This window comes from Gavia stellata, chromosome 4, assembly GCF_030936135.1.
Source record: "Gavia stellata isolate bGavSte3 chromosome 4, bGavSte3.hap2, whole genome shotgun sequence".
Lineage (NCBI taxonomy): Eukaryota > Metazoa > Chordata > Aves > Gaviiformes > Gaviidae > Gavia > Gavia stellata.
This window is the reverse complement of record NC_082597.1, coordinates 53,006,025-53,026,395: the sequence shown is the minus strand read 5'-3', so window position 1 is coordinate 53,026,395 and position 20,371 is coordinate 53,006,025. Positions and strand designations below refer to the sequence as shown.

At 37.8% G+C, this 20,371-nt stretch overlaps 2 protein-coding genes across 6 annotated transcripts in view; one reads left to right on the top strand and one right to left on the bottom strand.

Annotated features, from left to right (window-relative positions):
* Positions 1-5,840, bottom strand: part of APAF1 (apoptotic peptidase activating factor 1) — a 35,977-nt gene extending 30,137 nt beyond the window's left edge. For 2 of the 4 annotated variants that reach the window (XM_059817223.1, XM_059817225.1), the window contains exons 1-5: positions 5,703-5,840; positions 5,255-5,405; positions 4,498-4,503; positions 3,880-4,077; positions 2,940-3,123 (exon numbers count right to left, since the gene is read on the bottom strand). In XM_059817223.1, coding sequence (XP_059673206.1) covers positions 2,940-3,123; positions 3,880-4,077; positions 4,498-4,503; positions 5,255-5,405; positions 5,703-5,840 — 677 coding nt within the window. Of the gene's footprint in view, positions 1-2,939; positions 3,124-3,879; positions 4,078-4,497; positions 4,504-5,215; positions 5,406-5,702 lie in introns of all 4 variants that reach the window. The other 2 variants (XM_059817222.1, XM_059817224.1) reach the window with 1 other exon arrangement.
* Positions 5,841-8,200: 2,360 nt separating this feature from the next.
* Positions 8,201-17,712, top strand: IKBIP (IKBKB interacting protein). Of its 2 annotated transcripts, none has more exons than XM_059816553.1 (4): positions 8,201-8,230; positions 9,899-10,127; positions 11,785-11,902; positions 16,666-17,712. In XM_059816553.1, exons 2-4 carry the CDS (start codon positions 9,934-9,936, stop codon positions 17,419-17,421), a joined length of 1,068 nt encoding a protein of 355 aa, XP_059672536.1. In that variant the 5' UTR covers positions 8,201-8,230; positions 9,899-9,933; the 3' UTR covers positions 17,422-17,712. The 2 variants fall into 2 exon arrangements, with proteins under 2 accessions (XP_059672536.1, XP_059672534.1); XM_059816551.1 differs by lacking the exon at positions 16,666-17,712 and adding an exon at positions 12,820-13,913.
* Positions 17,713-20,371: the final 2,659 nt, after the last annotated feature.

Sequence of the window (20,371 nt, the reverse complement as noted above, 5' to 3'; positions counted from 1 at the left end):
CCAATTCCCACCGAAGCATACCAAGACTTCTGCATTTTTCTTCAGCTAAATGATGCTTATCCCATCAATGCCTAAAAATAAGTATTTTATTCTTCATAAACAAGTGCATACACATTATACCACATTTTCAAAGTTGTATGAAAATATTGGATACTCATATTTCATTTTTATACAATTCTTCTATTAACACCCTTTTGATAAATCAGAGGGTTTACAAGAATACTATCACAGCCATAAATGACTAATTTTGTGGTATTTTCACACTTGAAAATATGTCGGGCACCACGAATGACAGCCTAACTTTTTGTTTTTAATTAATCTGAGAACTTCAAAGTCCTCCCAATCTTTTGGTACCAGTGACTTTCTTCCCCAACCACACCAACAAATCTTAAATCCTAGTTAGGAATATTTTAAAAAAAATAAATTAAAAAAACAGCAAAAAAACCCAAAACACTGTGATAACAATCACAGGAGATTTAAATCTGAAATTTCTTACTTTAAAGAATATCACAGCTTCAATTTCTTCACCCACAATCCAACAAAATACATAACACTATTTTGCTCTGAAAGTTTTCATTTGACTAACACTTTATTTCCAAGAAATGTACTGCGTTGACTATTTGAATCCAGAAATAGCTGAAATGACTTTTTGTCACCAAAGAGAATTCCAGCACAAAGCAAGGTCCACAAGCCGCAAAACTAGCAAAGCCATAGGAACCTCACTCTCCAATAGACTCCCCTCTACCTCCTCCCATGTCCACTATGATTTTCCAGATAAACCATCACCAGCAAGACTTTCAGTTTGTTCTTACAACATTCTCCCATATACCTAACTGGGCAGGATGCAGCACAGGCTGTAGCCTGTTCCCAGCTCATGTATCCAAGCTGGCCAATTTGCAAGACAACAAAATATGTTTCCCTTCAATGCATTCTGTATACTCCCTTTTGCCATGAAGGCACCTACTTGGATTTCTCTTCTTTATCCAACTGTCAATTTTCTTAAACTTAGAGAATTTTCAAAGATACAAAGTTCCTACCTTTAGAGTAATTTTTGGCAACATGCTCAAAGTGTTTAGCATAGAGGAGGAGAAGGGAAAGGATGAACAGGACTAAGATGAACAGCATGATCATATTAACGCGGCTTCAAAATGGCAAAAAGCAGTCCAACTAAAAGTTTTATAATCAATTCTTGTCCCTTTTCCTTGAATTGCCGTCATCTTCTGCAATACTCCTATATACCATCTGTTACTTTATCTTGAAACAGATTAATGAACATTGCCAGGTCAACAGCATCCTACGTGAGATATCTGGCACTCTATAAGGAAGACACTGCCACAGCTAGCATTGAAATGCTCTCAAATAAAACCAAGTGCCTAACTGTTTCCAAAGCTGGCATATTCTTTTTTCCCCTTAGTTTCCTCAGCATGCGGGTGCTCTTTTGACAAAACACAGTAAGTACCTCTTAAATGATTCACTTTGTGCACTACAAACAATGTAATATAGCACAGCATATTAACCATGTTAGGCTGTCATGTTACTTAGCTACACAGCAGCTGCCAACTTCTGAAACAGTTCATGATGCCATAGATGCCATGATGCCATTCACCTTACAAGAAAATAGCACAGAGTTCTCCCCTCTACTCAGAACAGACTGTAAGGCTGCACATGAATTAAACATCCAAATTCTTCTGTATTGAAGAGCTTTGTTTTGTTTGTTAATGAACAAAAAATAACAAGAATTGTGTCAGTGGAGATGACCACTTAACACACTTCAGAGAAACCTGCACTTTCAGTTGAAAGTGTCTTGTTTGCACTTTTCATATAAGACTTCCACAAAAAATGAAAAGACTTCTTGTGAAGGACCTGGCAGTGTTTTTCAAATCTTTTCTTTGCAAGAAAGAATTTTTTTTTTCCCCTTGTGCAAAAATGCCAGTATTATTCTACTCTATGTCATCTAGAAACATCACAAGGTTGGACTCTTATTCCTGAGACACCTCACTCAGGTGCAGGCTTGTTTAGGTTAGTACAGATTTTCCCAGAGAGTAATGAAATCCTCAACAAATAACAAAAACTATTGCTCAAAGATGAAAAAGCCATGCAGTGACTGAGAAGCTGCTTGATTAAATCAAGTCACTTTTCCTGAATTTGAAAGCAATTAGTTTCTTGGGAATAATTGATCATATCATGAAAATCTGCTTTCACTTCGATAACTCTAGACCAAACACTTTAAAAAGACATCATCTGTTCTGGAAAGCAAAAGATTTCTGCAGTGATACGCATCCTTGTACTGCTGTATGATCCTCACACATCAGTGAAGCATTCTACACACACAATGAGAACACTGAAAGTTAGAGCAATTCTTATTTCCAACTGTTCGTTCACAACCTTCATTATTCAACAACTAATAATTTTTCAAGCAAATGTGACTCCTGCACACCTGGTTAACATATTTTGTTAACAGAAGCTTTATTAGCCTACTAAATATATTCATATCCAGGACAAGCCTTAAGTTACTCCATTTAAAAAAAAAAAATCTAAACAGGGACAGTTATACTCCGTATATTATACACCTACCTCTAGCAACTATTTACCCTTCAGCTTTTGCACACTTATCTGAACTTATTTATTCTTTTATCATATGCAGGTCAGTAATTTAGAAAATTATAACAGGAACCCCTACACAAGAATTAAAATTCTAGAAGTATTATTAGCTTCATCTTGAATAACATTTCCCAATTATCTACAGTAAAACAGAAAAAGGGAAAGCAAAATGTGGAAGAGTTAGGAAGTTAGTTTAAAAAAAAAAAAAAAACAAAACACCACAAAAACCCACACCACAGAGATAACCACAACACAGACACCTTAGATGATTAGACCAGAAAGTTACTCTGCAAAGTTTTACCAGTTAAAAGATTAGTGTTTAATTTTACTGACATCACCTGGGATATTTCCGTAGCATCAGCAAACGAAGACGATCTTTAGCCTCCTCAATGTTAAGTGGTGGCCTTTGTGAAAGAGTAGAGTCATGTTCTAATCTACTACAGAGATTCTGAAGTTTTATTAGGAGCCCTGCTTTGTCCTGTTTTCCAACAGAGATCCAGTGAACTCCTCCTGGAAAGTAAACTAACAAGAAAAGCAATATTAATTATACTATACATTTAAAATCAGAAATATTTAATAGCAGCTTACAATAGCAATCAATAACTCATTTTCAATTAAAATATAAAACTGTAAAGTCTGTTGCAAGCCAACCTTGCAACTCTACCATTAACACAGAAGGATGGTTCTACAAGACCACTATTTTGTACTTTTAAAGGAACAGGCTCTGTAGGATAAGTACCCACAGAGAATTCACACTGCCACTGATGCTGTCGTCCCTTCCCTCTACATGCCTTCCTGCCTGTCCCTCACAACCCCTTCCGCGTCCATCTTTCTGCTAATCTGACTTAGCATTTACTTCTTTCACCCTGTACTATTGCAGGAGTTCACAGCCTGGGATATGAAAATTATGCCAAACAGTGAACAAGAAGGCATCTAGAAGAGTCAGCTGCAGCAGAGGATACTGTAGTTTCTATCCCTACATCATTATTTCTAATGCCTGAGTCCCACTATCGCCTCCAAGTGTCCTATGCAGCGGAAAAAAATAAGAGCTATTCAGAATCTTTTCCCATAAATTAGTAAAATATTTAGTGGCCCTAAAGCACTAAATGGTTATGAAAGCTGTAAGTTGCAAGCACATATTTCAGAAGCACCTGAGGAATTTAGAAACCTAAATCCTAAATTACTGTCAAGATGACATAAGATACTTTGCCATATATGTCCAGTACGTGTATACCTGTAGTAATTTTTATAAAAACATAGATGTTTTTCTAAAAGTACCTTCCAAGAGCTGATGATCCCTTAAAGCTTCTGCTGTTAAAACAGTCTTCCCACAACCTGCCATTCCATAAACTGTGACCCAGCCTGGATCGCTTCCCAAGCAGCACAGTTTCTGTTTAATAGCATCTACCAGTTTTGGCCGAGTGACAAACACAACCGGTCTCTGTGGTACACCTCCTTCGCAGAGAATTGTCTTAACTAAAGTTAAAAACAAGAAACATGAAAATAAAAAGTAATTTCTAAATGTGATGCCTCTTCAAACCAAACCAAACAACTCCCCACCTCAAATAACTAGTGGGCTCCCCACCAGACTTGTGTCCCATACAAATGCTCTAAAAACTACTGGACTCACAAAACCAAATACTGAAAAAATATTGCTTTTTGGAAATAAATTACTTAACAGGTAATTAGCTTCCCACCTAAATTCTCAGCCAGAAGTTACTGCCCCAAAGGATGCAGCAGAAAACAAAGCATTCTGTGTAAAGCTTTTACTTTTTAGTTAACAGCACAGTATTGTGGTCCAAGCAAGACTTCCTTTGATTTAAGCTATGATAGCACGACTTGCAATAGAGTAAGTAATGCACAGCAGGAAAGGAAACGTGCACTTTAGCTGTTCACTGCTGGCTACAATGTGGCCATATGCAGTGCCACATTATACTGATAAGCTTTGGGAAATCTTACTGAAGTAACCAAAATTCAAGGTGTCTATGACACTGCTTAAAATGCAGAATGACAGTAAATATGGCATTTAGTCTATGCAGTTAGAGGGCTCTTCCCATTAGAAACTACCAATGTCAATCAAAGATGATACTGATGACAAGGTAGGTAAAAGTTAGGAACTTGTGTAGGGTAACTAAAAGACCTGGTGGAGAGAATTAAGCAACCTAATAACTAGATCAACTACTGGAATGTAGGCTGAGAGATTGCAGATTACTCTTCAAGAAAAATGTCAGAATTTTGGAGGCTACAACTTTTTATGTTAGATTCAGCTTCTTTAATATATATACAAATAGGAGTCTTTACATACAACAAAAATGTTACAATTTAGAGAAATCTGCAAGAGCTTCAGGTTTCCCCATCTTTTAAAATAAACATTACTAAATATGAAATTTTCAAGATGACCTACAGAAGTCATAATTGTTTTAACTCTCCTGCCATATTAAATGTATGAAATACAGGAATACTGACTCCTACAGTACCAAAACAAGTGAACAAGTGAATGCACCAACTACTCCTTTTTCATTGGAACAGGTATTATAGATAGTCACTTAGTAAGGAATAAAAAACACAACTTGTCTTTACTTTCAAACACAGGGATTGCTGTAGTTATACTGACCGTATGAAGTCATTCCATCCATTGAACTTTTCCCATTACCAGAGGAGATGGCAGGGATGCCGTCCTGAAGAAGCGCAGCAAGATCTCTGTACCCTTCATGAAGCAGAGCATTATAAAAGGATCTATATGAATTGTTATCTTTTGTAAGAATAATGTTTATTAACATAGCTGCTCGCTCCTTCTGTGTATTCTAGAGAAAAAAACATTAAAAGAGATGTTACAAAAAACTAAGAGACCTTAGAAATCATCTAATCTATCACTCTGTTGATTATAGACTGCGTTTATAGCCTTCAACTGTGAAACAGCCTTCAACTTGACCAAGCCCTTAACTCAACCTTATGAAGTGCGATTAAAACTGCATGCTAGGCATATGCTTAAGAATTTGCTGAATCCAGAAATGAGACAGACAGAAAGTATTATTTTTTAAAACAACGATAAAACACGCGAGCAGACTAGGAAGATAAAATACAGTGAGAGACAATTCTACCTGTTGTTTCACTTTCTCCTCCTCCTGTAATGTCAGTACTTCATCAGAAATCATACGATCCATAATATAAGAGGTCTTGATGTCTTTTTCCAATGCTTGGCGATTCATAAGTAAATAATTTCTACTCTTCACATCCATATTTCTTCAGTGTTTAAAAAAAAAAGTCAAGGCAGAATCAGAACATAACTTAAAAGTACAAGGAAGAGACTTGTAAAATAGATTATGAATTTTGGTGTTAAAGTCAGAAAAAGTAGTAGAGCAGCTGCATTAGTGAAGTTTCAGGCAAGCTCATACTACAAACTGCAGAAAGCTAAAAAATTTAGTTGTTTTTTTTTTACTTTCTGTCTTGATAAAGAGACTTTCATACTATTGTTATATGAATTTAATTACACTGTTTAGGACCCACTAGTCCAGCTTGACTGGACAGTAACAGTATCATCAAGAAAACACTGGGAAAATCTAATATCATTCCTTTTCAACAGAGTAAAAAAAGGCATATCAATAGTTAAGTTGTAATAGTTTGCAAGCTACCATGAATATGAATAGTATTCTTGAAATATTATTTATATGCCATATGCTATTATGTTTAATACAAACATCCAGCTGAGCATTATTTATTACAATTAATCTGAGTACAGTATTTCTCTGATTGCTCCACCTGGAGGCATATAAAGCAGCTATAAAAAGAATTTTCATCTTTAACAACTAATTAGACTCATAGTAAAACTCTTGTGCTCACTACATGAATGGAAGTTTTCATTTAAAAAGCAGATATGTCCTATTAATTTGGGAGAAAAAAAAAAAAATGAGACCTTTTCCGCATTTCTATGAATTTATACTTATGACCACTTGCAGAACTAAAGAATCAAAGTCTGTGCAAGTTTCTCATATACTAGGAACTTGCTAAATGTCTCCATGAAAAGTCTTCTCCCCTCCCACTACATCCCTCAAATTTTTTAAATCCTTGGATCATGTGATTGGGACAACAGGATGAGAAAGAGAACTGGGCTTATGGCTGATGGCACTGGACAGAACTACAAGAGAAAATAAACTCGCTGTGTACCAAATCCCGTAAGATAAACTCAATTTTGTCTCTGACTCCATAAAAGTACACTCGGATCTCGACACATGATGGAAGATGGAGCACCCAACACAGCCAACAACTGAGCTACACCTTCCTTCGTCAGCATCTGATACACAACTATAAATTTGCATTCTTCCTCTATGTCATAAAAAAAAATTGCCTGAAGACAATATAAGGCAAAAACTGTTTTCTACCACGTACAAGTTTTTCAGTACTGAGCAGCTGCCCCTGAGAGTCCCCAATGATCAAAATGATCTCTCTGATCACACTCCTGTGCAACGACCGAAGGCTCCGTAGGCAATTGCAAGCTCCTCCACAGAGCAACTCTGCAGCTGCCTGCGAAAGTGTTCACCTTTTCCTTCACTCCCTCCTTCAGGAGCCAGGTAGATGCAGAACAGCTGCCTTCAGATGAGCCCGTGACGGAGCGCATCTTCCACCATACTGACAGAATTTCCTATTTTCACAGAAAATTATGTGGTCAGGAAAGTCTTCCACCCTACCTTTACTCTACCGCACCGCTTAGGAAGAGGACGTGAAAGCTCTCTGCTACTCCCAGTCGAAAAAGTCCACGTTAATAATAATAATAATAATAATAATAATTATTATTATTATTATTATTATTATTATTATTATTATTATTATTATACAGGTAAAGCAACTACAAAAAGAAAACACGCCACAAAACCAAGCCACAAACACACAAAACAAAGGGTTACCTCACACCCTGACACGCCTCACCGGAGCCGCCGTTACCAGCGGCAGCGAGAACGAAACAGAAACCGGAGCACTCAGACCGGCCGCTGACCCCCACCCCGCCGGGCCGCGGGGCCCTGCCTGGCCACCTCCGCAACTTTCCCCCCGAGGCGGGGGTGCCAGCCGCCTCCGCTGCGGAGGACTCCGAGGCCGTGGGCTGCAGTCAGCCTCAGGGATGCCGCGGCAAAACCGCCCGGGCACGACCCTTCCTGTCCCCCCTCTGCCACGGCCGCTCACCTGGCGGGTACCGCGGGGCTGTCAGGAGCCGCCGGGAACAAGTTCTCGCCTCGCCCTGAGGAAACGCCGCTAGCCCGCTCCGCGAAAGCGGCGCACCACGACCACTTCCTCCTTCCGGGCCCGGGGGTGGGAGAAGGGGCGGGCCGGGCCGGGCCGGGCTGGGCCGGCCCACTGCCCTCCCCAGCGGCTGGCAGCAGCCCAGCCCCCGCCCGCCCCGCGCGGAACAAAGCCCGGCGCTACCGCGCCGGCGCAGAGTCTGGGGTGCGCGTGCGGGATCCACTTGTTTGCTTCGGCGGAGTAGTGGCAGCGGGCGCGCGCCTGACGTGGCGCGCCGCAGGCTGAGGCAGCGGCCGCTGCAGCTGGGCTGCCAGCGGCTGCCAGGGGCGAGGCGCTAGACGCGAGGCGCTAGACGCTGGCCCAGGCCGGAGGTTGGGCTCCGGGGCGTGTAAACGTGGTAACGGCCCTTCCCGCCTCCTCCGCCTTGCAGCTGAGGCCGGAGGAAGCGCTGAGGGTACGGAGGGTGGCCCGGTGGAGGAGCGTGGCAGCGGCTGGACGGGGTGCTGGGCTGCCGAGGGAGGGGGAAAGGCGGCCCGCAGTGCTGGGGGTCGGTGGCGCCGCGGGCGGCCGCTGGAACGACAGGGCCGCGGAAGAAAGGGTTTCGCCGGGAGCGGGTGGCCTCCCGCAGGCCGGCTGCGAGGGTGGGCGGGGGACTCCTGGGCTGGGGGAGTTTCCTGGGAGCCCCGAGGGTGGAGGGGATGTGGAAGTGCCCTGGATGTGAGGGGGCAGTCGGTCACTTTCGGAGCCCCGGGCCGAGCGCAGGCAGGGCTGGGCCGGGGGCCGGGGAGAGAGGTGGCGAGGAAGGGTAGGGGAGGCTCGGGGGGTCTCCCTGGGGAGCCGCGGCTCGCTCCTCTGTACCGCACGGGGTTGCGCTCTGAAGTTGTCCGTGTTGAAGCTGACTTCTTGTTCCTATGTTAACCTATTTCCCTAACTACCATTGAGATATCTTTTTTTTTTATTTTAACTTCATAATATGTGCTCTCAATTCCAAAGGTGTTTTAAAAGTTACAAAATAGCATTTATGCTATTTTTTGGAGAGCAAGAGGTGTTTTTTTCCTATGTAATTCAAACTCAGAGCATGCTTCCTAGTACTGTGACTCACAGACAGCTCTAAGCTTCATGCTCTTGTGACAGATTTAGATTTTAAACAATGCCTTTTACACATGTATGTAATTATGTAAGTATCTCCAATATTTATATTTTGACATGTGACTAAGCAGCAATACTGCAGAATGATCCAGAAAGAAGCACATTTTTGTCTCAAACTGTGCTAAGCCAAATCAACCAAGGATGTAGTCTATTTTGAGCGGTATGGTGGAAGATCTTTCAGCTTAAAAATTCTGCTCTGTACTTCCGCTTGGTGAGAATATGAGCTTTTGTACTCTTTGAAACTGGAGATTCCTATTGCCTGGATCTATTCGGACCTTAATTTTAGCAAAGAGGAAATTATACCTTTTCTTTTATCTAGATGCGTTATTTCATTAATCTTCTGTATTTTTCTGTTAATGGCATTGTAGTAACTGATGTCTGTGGTTTTACAGATGACATGAAATCATTACAACAGAACTATTTCTACATTAAAGCTTGATTTGCAATCCCATTTTTAAAAATGAGAAAATTAATTTTCCCCTTTAATGTGGAGTAGGTAATAATATTTTTTTTTAAAAATCTACAAGTAAAACAGAATAGTGAAATTGCTGATGAAATTGTGATAGTAATCAACTATAGAGAGAAAGATAATGCTTTCAGTTTGATTTTAAACATATCTTCAAAATGGCTTATTATACAACAGATGAAATATTTCTGGAAAGGTAAAGTTAGCTAAAGTTTGAAAAGTCAGTTCAGTGAAAAAATATGAAAGCAGTGCTCTACAGTATAGAAAACAAATTTTCACGAAGTCTTACGAAAGTATTATGACATTTTACGAAGTTCACATAAGTGGAAAGCACAGTAAACACTGAAGGAAATGTTTTGGGAGTGTATTTGTATAACTAAAGGGCAAAAGGTTATATTTGGGAATGTTTAGAAGTAACTAGTCATCTTTGGTTTTGTTTTTTTTTCCTAGTTTGTTCTTTTGCTTCTGCTTTTTGAAAACACAAAATGTCTGAAGTTAAGCAGAGGAAAAAAGGTGTTTCTTCATCCAAGACCAATGATGGTTCACAAAAGGCTGAGAAGCACAGTAATTGTGGGAAGCTGGCCAGTCCCAGGACCAGCAATAATTGGAGTTCATTTTGGATGGAGTCACAGACAAGCTTGAGCATAATTTCCCTTGCTGTTTGCCTGGTGCTGACCTGGTAGGTAACCCTCTAAAGTGGATTTTAATATTTTCTTTTGTGTTCTATACTGTATTCAGTGATGGGCAATATGATTAGTTACATTTTAATATAGTGTTTGGGTTAAGTGACTATAGAAACTTGTTAAAGCTAGAAGGATCAAGAAAAGAATAGCAGTATTCACAAGTGTGGAAACATTGGTATACAGTGAGGGATTATAGAAGCTCTATCTGTTCTATCATGTTGAAAGTTTAAAAGGTGCCTGGCTCGTGAATTGTAAATACCTGCTTTGGAGACTACATCTAACTGTGAAGAGCAACTTAATCTGACAATAAGTACAACACGGCTCATTTGGCAGGTAATAAATAATTCAACAGTAGAAGTGAAGTCAAGTTTTCTGTAAATAATTTGCTCAACAGTGTGGTAAATTGTTCATCAGGTGGAATCTTCAAGTAAAGGTCAAACATCTTTGTAAAAGATGTTTTAGACTATCTTGGCAGCATCAGTACCCTTGGTTCCATCAGAAACTGAGCTTCTTGCAGAAATGATATGATGAAATTCTCAGAACTCTAGTGCAAGAAATTAGTCCAGATCATTACACTCTAGATGTCAATCTGAAAATGAAGGTGAAATTGTTCTTATTTTAACATCACCCAGATTTTATTATCTAAATAAATCTTTGAGAAACAGAACAACATACTAGGGTAAAATGATTAGTGATACTTCTGCTTACTGTTTTATGTGTATCTGTTTATGTCTGGTTTGCATTTATCTAGCTAGCATTTTAGCTTTTATTGTTTAACTTAATCTGTATAGAATATTGTAGGTATTTTGAAACTTTGAATCGCTACTCAATATACTAAAAAAATATCAATTTATGAAAGCCCAAGTATTTTAAATAATCTCTGTTGTTCTAGATAAAATTGTTCTTACTACTGAGAGGACCCCTGCAATAGTCTACAATAAACCTTGTTTTGGGATTAATAAACATCCAGCAAAATTAAAGTTTTTTTGCTTGGTTGTCTCATTTTCTTTTTAACTGGACAAAGTGCTTACAGTTCAGAAAGCTCCCAAGTTCACAGTAAATGAATCTAGAATGTATATGAAGTATAGGATTGAGATCTCTACTGTCTGTTCACAAAGTTAGCATCATCATAACAGTAGCTATACAAGCTTCACCACAATGCACCATATGTTCTTGGATGGTTACAATTAAACATTAGAGTTAACCTGCCTTTCTAAATCCAAAGGCTTCTACGCATGATTTTGTGATGCTTTGCAAGAAAGTCCAAATTTTTTGTGTGTTTTATTTCCACCAGTTAAATAATATTTTATCCATAAAATATATTACGAGGCAATGCATTACGAGCATGTAATGGCCTCCCTATATCAGCAGTCTTATTGGACATTTTTCCTGTTTGAATGGCATACAATGTAAAAACAAAGCACAGCTATGCATGTTTCCTTATTTTTTCACCTCTATTGGAAGATAATGCCAGTAAGAAGACAGATCAACTTCATTAAATCCTATTTTTTTTTTTTCTCTGATGTATTGATCAAGCAAATTCTGTGAACACAAATCCCTGCAGTAACAGATTGCTGTGAATCAGGTCCTGGAACACTTGATATATGTTAATTATGCATTTATGTTTACTATTTATTTATTTGCAATTTGCAGGTTCCTATTTCAGCAGTCAAATCAGTTTGCTGATATGGAAAAAAAGTACAATTTCTTGCAGCAAGAAGCTGAAAAATTCCTGGATGTGGACAAAAAAGTTAGCTTAATTTCTGAAAAGGTAATCATTAACATCTTAATTGGATAATCTCTGGTGAACATTTGCCATTGTTTTACTTTGTTGTCATTTAGTTAAATTTAACTGACTGTTTTAAAATAAATTTTCATAGTGTGTTCTACTTGCCTATGAATAGGCCTTTGGAAAATATTTCATGTGACTGAACGTGTCAGTCCATACCATTGTTCAAGCATGTGAATATAGTCGAGGTATCTCAGTATTGTTTTATACACACTAAACTATTTTTAAAAACTTACATTTATGCACATACTTCATTCTGTCAGTACTGTTCTGTGTATAATTGTAATATACATTGATTTGAAGAAAATTTACAGGCATTTTTATGTAGTAGACCTGTTCTAATAACATGAAACACATAATGAAGTGAGAGTAATATTTTTTCATTGCTATTTTGTTTTCTTACCTACGTGTAACATTACCAAGTAGAAACTTGGGCTGGCTGCCGAATTACCCCCTGTATCTTACAGCTAATGATGGGAGTACAGCATGTCTTATGCCAGTGATGTTTTAGCACTGATCTCATAATGATGTCATTTATACGTGATGTAGTTATATTTATATACAACACTTCAGATTGCAAAATGTGGCATGGGATTTAGGTAGTGTGATGTATTTTACCAAAAAAAACCCAAACAAACCCACCATGGAAAATCAGGGATTGACAACAAAGAAAATTACATGTATTCTTTAGAAATTCAACAGCAAACATACCCTTTCTGTGACATTTTCATGCTAGGTTAATCAACAATATTTTAAAGATGAAATATGAAAACAAATCATATTGGAGCTTTGTAACCAAGTGGCTTGTAAGGGACATTATTCTCTGTTAAATAAATGCAAGTCGTTTTCTATCCTTACTTTTGTTTAGACATGGACATTGTTTTGTGTTATAAATGCAGCTCAAGTCTTCTGAAAGTGTCCTACCAGAAGCTGCCTCATCCATCTCTGTGATGACTGAGTTTGAGCAGGAAATATCTTCTCTTCATAACATCATAAATGATATTCAGAACAATGAACAGACTCTCTCTATAAAGATGCAGAGCATTAATGAGAAGTTCCAAAATGTTACAAACTCCTGGAGAAGAAGCTTGGGTGAAATGAACACAACCACTAGTGGTTTAAAATCTGAAGCAAAGTTCATACATACAGAAGTTACTTCCCAAATTAATGAAGTTGACCAAAGAATTAAATCCCTTTCAGAAAGGGTAAGAGAACTGGAAGATAGTACAGCCAGAAATATTAAAACACTAAAAAGGCAAGAAGATGATGAATTCTCTAGAGTTGAACAAAAGTTGCACTTACAGGCAAAGGCAGTTGAAAAGCTAGAAGAACAACAGAATGGTCTGGTAGCCAAGGACACAGACCTGAATCAGAAACTTGCGAACCATGAACCTAAAATTGAGGAGTGCAAGACCCATTTGCCAACAATTGAAAATGCTGTTCACTCTATTCTTAGATTATCAGCTGAATTGCTAAGCATGGAGAAAAAGATAGAGGACTTGACAACACAGCTATATACTGTGGAAAATGCTATGTTGAAAACCGTTTCTGATACGATGATGCTGCAAAAGGCTCTTGAAGGCATTCAGTACAATGACAGCATATTGAAAGTGCAAAATGAAATAGTGGTTTTAGAAGTAGTGCATGACATAAAAGTATCTTCAGAAGTAACAGAAATTACTTTAGAAAGCTGTAACTTAGAAAATGACCAGAATGGGGATAAGTGAATTCAGATTTAGGGTTTCCATGGATGAAAGAGCACTTTAATTTATTATAAATAATGTGACTCCAACGTATGTTAAGGGTAGCTGAAATATTGTCACCAATTTAAACAGGCATTGGATCAGACTGAAAGGCAAACTTAAAGAGGATAGAGAGTGAGAAATACTGTGTTGGAGTATTTTCTTAAATTAAGGATTATTTTCAGCTTATTAAAATATTTTTAAAATGGAATTTGAAGCAAAATATTTATATTTAAGGAAAAAAATTAAAACTGGAGACAGCAAATTAAAATTTATATTTAGTTCTCACTACTGTGGTTTTTTTATATTTTTACTTTTTGTATTATATTCTATGGACTTGTAACACATTGAACAATTAAGTTCATATCTCTAGGCAGATATACATGCAACTTGCTTTTAGTATATTATATACCATAATGGTTTTGTGCTTATGGTACAGACTTCTCAATGTTAGAGTTCCTACTGGGATCTACATATTTTATTATGTGCAGGAAGGCACTAAGTATGTTTTTAACAGCTGAAGCTTGTATACAACAGCATTACAGAAAACACTAGTAAAGTACCCCTTACTGAGAACCTTCTCTTGAACTGGTATTTATATGCAGGGGGTTTCATAGCAGCTGGTGTTATCTTTTATTTCTTTGACTCCATGCAAATAGCCTCCTTAGACCTCATTTCCAGTCTTTTCAAACTTTCTAAAATCACTGGCATAGTTTTGTTCTGCCATTGAAGTTGTTGGACTACATATAGACTGAAGTTATTAACAGAGACTCCTGTTGGATTCTTCCATCATTTAATTTGCAAGTTTGGTGTGATCAGTCACTGTATTCGTTTGAGAGTTTTTTGGGTTGGGTTTTTTTTGTTTGTTTGTTATGGTGCTGTTAGAAACAAGTTTTATAACTTTTTCTTCTGTAGAATGTTCTCTGTTAGGCATTACATGACATGTCTGGTATTGCTTTGTATTTCAAAGGGGAAAAAACCAGCATTGCTGACACTGTTTCCCAAAATTTGGTGAACCAAGAGCTGCAAAAGCAATTAATGAAAGCCATGGAGTTATGTACTTGGGGGCAGGGAATATCTAATTTATCCATAGATCTAATAGACCTACTTACACAGGATGCAATACTACCTAATAGGCCTGGTAGCTGTTCATTGACATTTGAATCTTGGGAACACCATAAATTTGTGTCTACAGACTTAATGCCTTGATAATTTCCAGTTCCTGAACTGAGGAAAGGAGATTTCTTATTTGACAGTATGAACCCACAACATTTATGACTCAATCAGGCTTAAGTTATCTAGAACTCTACTGAAATATTCACTAAACAGTTAATGCTGCCCATTCAAGAGACTATTACCAGCATTTCTCAATGTTATAAAATCTTTCCGTTTCATATATTTATGACTTTATATGTATAGATTTGTATCTGTTTACAGTCACAGAATCACTAAGGTTGGAAAAGACCTGTAAGATCATCAAGTCCAACCATCAACCAACAACACCATGCCCATTAAACCATGTCCCACAATGCCATGTCCACACGTTCCTTGAACACCTCCAGTGATGGTGACTCCACCACTTCCTTGGGCAGCTTATTCCAGTGTCTCACCACTCTCTCAGTGAAGAAATTTTTCCTAATATCCAGTCTAAAACCTCCCCTGGTGCAACTTGAGGCCATTTCCTCTTGTCATATTCAATAAAAATGTATTGTAGTGAATTTCCCTGTCCTGGTGCATAATCTAATTCAAAATAAATTGCTCTTCCAGCAAGGATACGGAATAAATACTTTAGTGTTCACTGTTCCATTAAGAAATACTATTCTATACGGAAATGTTTTTTAAATACTATTCACAAGTATGTTCCAGTGTCTTTCTACTTCATATATTTTTGGGGAAAGGTGGCTAAATTACCAGTGGTATGCTCCCTGATTTAATGTCTTTCATCAACCTCAACCCTCTTGAAAGCTGATTGTACACAAGATTGAATAAGAAATCCTCATCCTTAGAGGGCATTAACTAGGAAACCAGCACAACTCTCCACAACCTAAATTTTGGTATTTCATTTTTAAGCAAACAGTTCTGTGCTAGTGAGAAATGACCAACACTATCAAAAAGTTAAAAATATTTGTTTCTTTGGTGATATTTTTACTACTAGTGTCAAGAAAAGGATTAGTATGAAACTAATTATAGCCTCTTAGAAGGTGTTTCAGCTTGCCCGTTTAGTGGGGTTTTTTTCTCTCCCAGTTCTACACTGACTTATTGGGGATTGAACAAGATGGTATCCCTCAGGTATTTTCCTTTCTTCCTCTCAAATTTGAAAACCAAGAATCAATCATGAAAAAAACCCCAAAAAAGTGAACTAGCAAGTTCAGCCAAAAATCCAACACTAAGCGTCAGTGGTCCCCCATTAACATAACTTTTATGGAGGAAGGCTTAAGTAATGTTTTTCCTGTGAAGTATTTTGGTGGCTATTTAAACAAAAGGGAACCATGCCTAATTCCTTCAGCTTTTTCTTCTGTGAACACCGTGTTCAAAATACATATTATGATTACCAAAATAAAAACACATCATTTAATTATGGTCCATGATTTTTGGATTTTAAAGTAGGCATCTTTCTAAAATGTTTCTGAATACCTTCCTACATGTGTCTTTCTGGATCACGCAGGTTGTAGGCTTAATACAAAAATTTCTGTAAATCAGAAGAAGACTGCATTTGATGACTTGTGTTTTCAGAGGTCATGCTGGAAAGTCATATAGCACCTTCCTGCAATTTTTGTTATAATAGAAAAAAGTAGTAACATTTGAATTTGTTATGTATACTGAAAGAAAAAAAAAAAGAAAATTTTTGTTCTGTTGCAATAGAAGTTTATTTCCTAAAGACAGGGTTTGCGCTTTATTTCAATCTCAGAATAGTAAGATATTTCATTAAGAGTAGAGCACTAATTTTGATGTGAGTTGTTAAGCTAGAAATCTTGTCAAATATTTTTATTTGTATCCCTCTAGTGTGAAAAGACTTGGAATTTAATGAAACAGCTGGAAGATCTTCAAACAATTTCTTACATTAAACATCTGCAGGAAGATATTTATGCAATGAAAATATGGTCTAACAGCATAATTAAAAAACAAGAAGAACTGCAGAAGAATTTAACAACTCTTTTTCATGCAGTTTCAAGCGTTGAACAGAATGCAGCTTCTGCAGCAAAAAACACAACTTTGATGATTGTGACAGTAAAAACTGACATAAGGCGCATTTCAGGCCTAGTCTCAGATATGACTGCGTTGACAGATTCTTTGCAAACACTAGAATATAAAGTAGAAAAAGGTGAAAAGAAGATAGTAAAAAATATAGGTGACTTGCTCACCAGTAGCATCGACCGAAGTACAAAACTACAAAGCTTGGCATCCAGTAATACAAGAAAAATTGAGCAAATTAAGACAGCATTATCTGAGTTAAGGAGTGATTTTAACAAGCATTCGGATAGACTTTTGAATCTCGAAGGTGACAGAGCAAAAGTTCTGAAGACAGTTACATTTGCAAATGATTTAAAACCCAAGATGTACAAACTTAAAAAGGATTTTGCCATCTTGGAACCATTAATAAATGACCTAACAGTGAGAATAGGAAGATTAGTGGAGGATGTATTACGACGGGAGAAGGAAATTGCTTTACTGAATAAGAAATTGGCCAATCTAACAAGAGTTCAAATGGAGATCAAAGATATGAAAGATGAAATAACCAAGATTTCAGACATGAATTGATCAGTGTGAAAGGTAACTGCCTAAAGAATACTAGTGTTTGAGGAGGGTTAACTCCATCATGTGTACTACTAAGAAGAAAGACAATATTTAAAGGCTTCATTTAGAAGCACACCGAAACTTAACTAGAGATTTGTCCTCTTCCTTTGAAAAGGACAGAAAAGTCATACTGATATCAAGGAACAAGCTAGAATGTAAGGAGAAAACACGTCTCTGTACATGTATTTATTTGTCTTTCTGAAGGATGACAGATGCTATATTTAATAAATTGCTTGTTTTGTACAATAAAACAGTGTTAAGGCATAAAACGTTGTTCTTACCTTTAGAGTTTGCTTTCATGAAGAAAGCAAGACCCAAGACTGACATATCTTCAGCTTTCCTTTCCTGCTCCAAAGGAAGGAATAAAATTGTGGTTTCCAGGTAAGAGTTAAACAAGAGTTAGTCAAACTGCAGTAGCGATTTAATACTTATCTCAATGTATTCCCTCTATGATTTTTGTAAATTATAGTGCTTTTCTTTTTTTTTTTTTACATAATCAATATTTAAAGAGGTAAATGCAGTGAAGCAAGTAATGCCCAGAAATATTGCTGATGCCTTGCAAAAAGTTTGTCACACCTTTAGATGGAATAATCTGTGTAAGGTTTTCTGTGAGGCTTTATAATGGTAAATTACAACTACTGTGCAGCACTGTTATGTCTTTAAAACACAGAACTCTGTGGCAACAATGCTTTGAAAGACCTACTAACCTTACTGATGGCTTTCTCCCTGTGTCACGGTATCTGTTCAGGAATCCTAACAGTGTTGTTCATTCATTGTTTCTTAAGCCTGTAAAATACTATAGTGAGCTGCAGAGTTAGCAAAGAGCAGCTACTTAGGTCCCAAAAGGTTAGACTGATAGGAGCCACTGGCAGTATTTCTGTGGTGAAGAGCAGGAGCTGAAGAGATCCGGGACATTTGAAAATGCAGTAGGCAGTAGACTGAAGTAACAAGATAATGGGAATGGGTTTATCAGAGGAAGAAGGGAAAAGTGCGATAAATAGGAGTAAAAATGACTATCAAAACCAATTAGGAGAGATAGAGCAATTAAGAAAATCCCTATAAATTAAATTATATCAAGAAGTGTAAGCATACAGTAAGGCCTTTATAACTTCTCAGTTGTTTAGTTGGTCATACCTGAACATCTTGCAGCTAGTAGACTCCTGATTGTATGGAAGATATAACCATTCCTCTTCCTCACTATTCTCATCCTCATTCAGTATTCCATATCTTTTGGCCTGCTTCATGTTGCTGGTCTTCCGTACCTTGCTTGCTTCATTGCCCTCAGTCAACATTAAATGCTTTGTTTCATCGAGTTTTCCTCTTTTTAGCATGTGTCCATTCCTACCTCCAATTTTCTTTTACCTCCTTCCAGTCCCCCTGGCAGACCACAAGGATAAGTTTTCCTAGAAAGCATCCACAGATACTATTTACCAATCAGTGTCCCTTTGCTCTTTCACACAATTCTTAAGCCAGCCCCTGAAAATAACCAAATGGCATTTGAAGGAAACAGAAAAACTAAAGAACATCCAGAATGATCAGCCATGCTATCATACATGAAAATACATATATACACACACAAAACATACATACACTGTAAGAGTTTGGGGTTTACATAATAAACATATCTCATTTGTATATTAAAGCCTGGATTTCACTGAATCCACCAATCCTGGGGGGTTTTTTGTGTGCAAGTTCATGCTAGTCCTGTCAAGAGCACTTGGCACAATGGACATGGCTAGCAAAAGAACATGGGTACAGCTGTGTGAGAAATCCATCCTATGCGCCTTTTCCTATGGCCCAACGTGACGCAGTTAACAGTTACCAGCAAATTAATTGCATCGCAGGCTATAGTAATTTTCTTTATTTTGTTTTCAACTTTATGAATGAATCATTTGTGGTCAGTAGCCAGTGAAAATCTGGAGAGGCAGAACTGGAGAACCAGTAGAGCACTATCTACACAAGAGAAGTGGAAAATACACTCCAGCTACACAGTTAATCACAGAAGTCTTGACACAGCAAAGAGGTCTTTCTGGATGAAAAGAGCACACTCTCTCTTTGGAACAGTAACCAGAAAATAAGCCAGGATAAACAACTGTTGATTTCACTTTCAAAACACAAATGAATAACCTCCAAATCTTAGAACACCTCTACCAGTGAAAAGCTGAGTATTCAGTACTGTTCATGATCTCCATGGGAAGTTAAGTGTGCAAAAAGTTACAGAACCATTAATTTATCTACAGATGTATGCAGACCACCCACCCTTCCTTGCCAGGAAGTGCAGGTCTAAAGCATTATGATCCTTTCAGAAACTTTGTTGCTACAAGCAAGAGAGAAGTTCAAGTCACAGAGGTAAAGTTTACTTGGGGAAAAAAAAAAAAAAAATCTGCATCTAATTTACACATCCACTCTATTGTCCTCAGAAGTAAAACGAGTGATCAGTAATTCTCCCATAACCTGCACAGGTATTACAAACCTTTGTTTGCCCTTCAAGCACACACCTCCACTATACCAAAAGATTAAATTAAAGATTTAGAGTTGATTTGCAATTACAGTAGTCTAAGGACAGAGGCAAAGCTCTTTCTACAGTGGAAAAGATAAGGCAGAGAGTGAGGTATTTTTCATAAATTTAAAGCAGACTACTAACCTCACCTCCTTGGTTTAATACTGTCAGTGGTGGGGACAGTGTCAGCTCAGTAAAACTACAAGCCCTTACTTAGTCCATTTCTAGGGGCATTCAGTGGTACTCTCTACAATTTTATTAAGTGATTCAGGTAATAATAAAAATTACAGTTATGCTACTTAAAAAATATCCTGTGCAGCCCAACCTGTAGTGATGCTCGGGACATCTTTGCTTTTAACTTAGTATGCAGGTACAGAACCGGCCAATTATGTTCTACCCAGCAACTCACAAGGA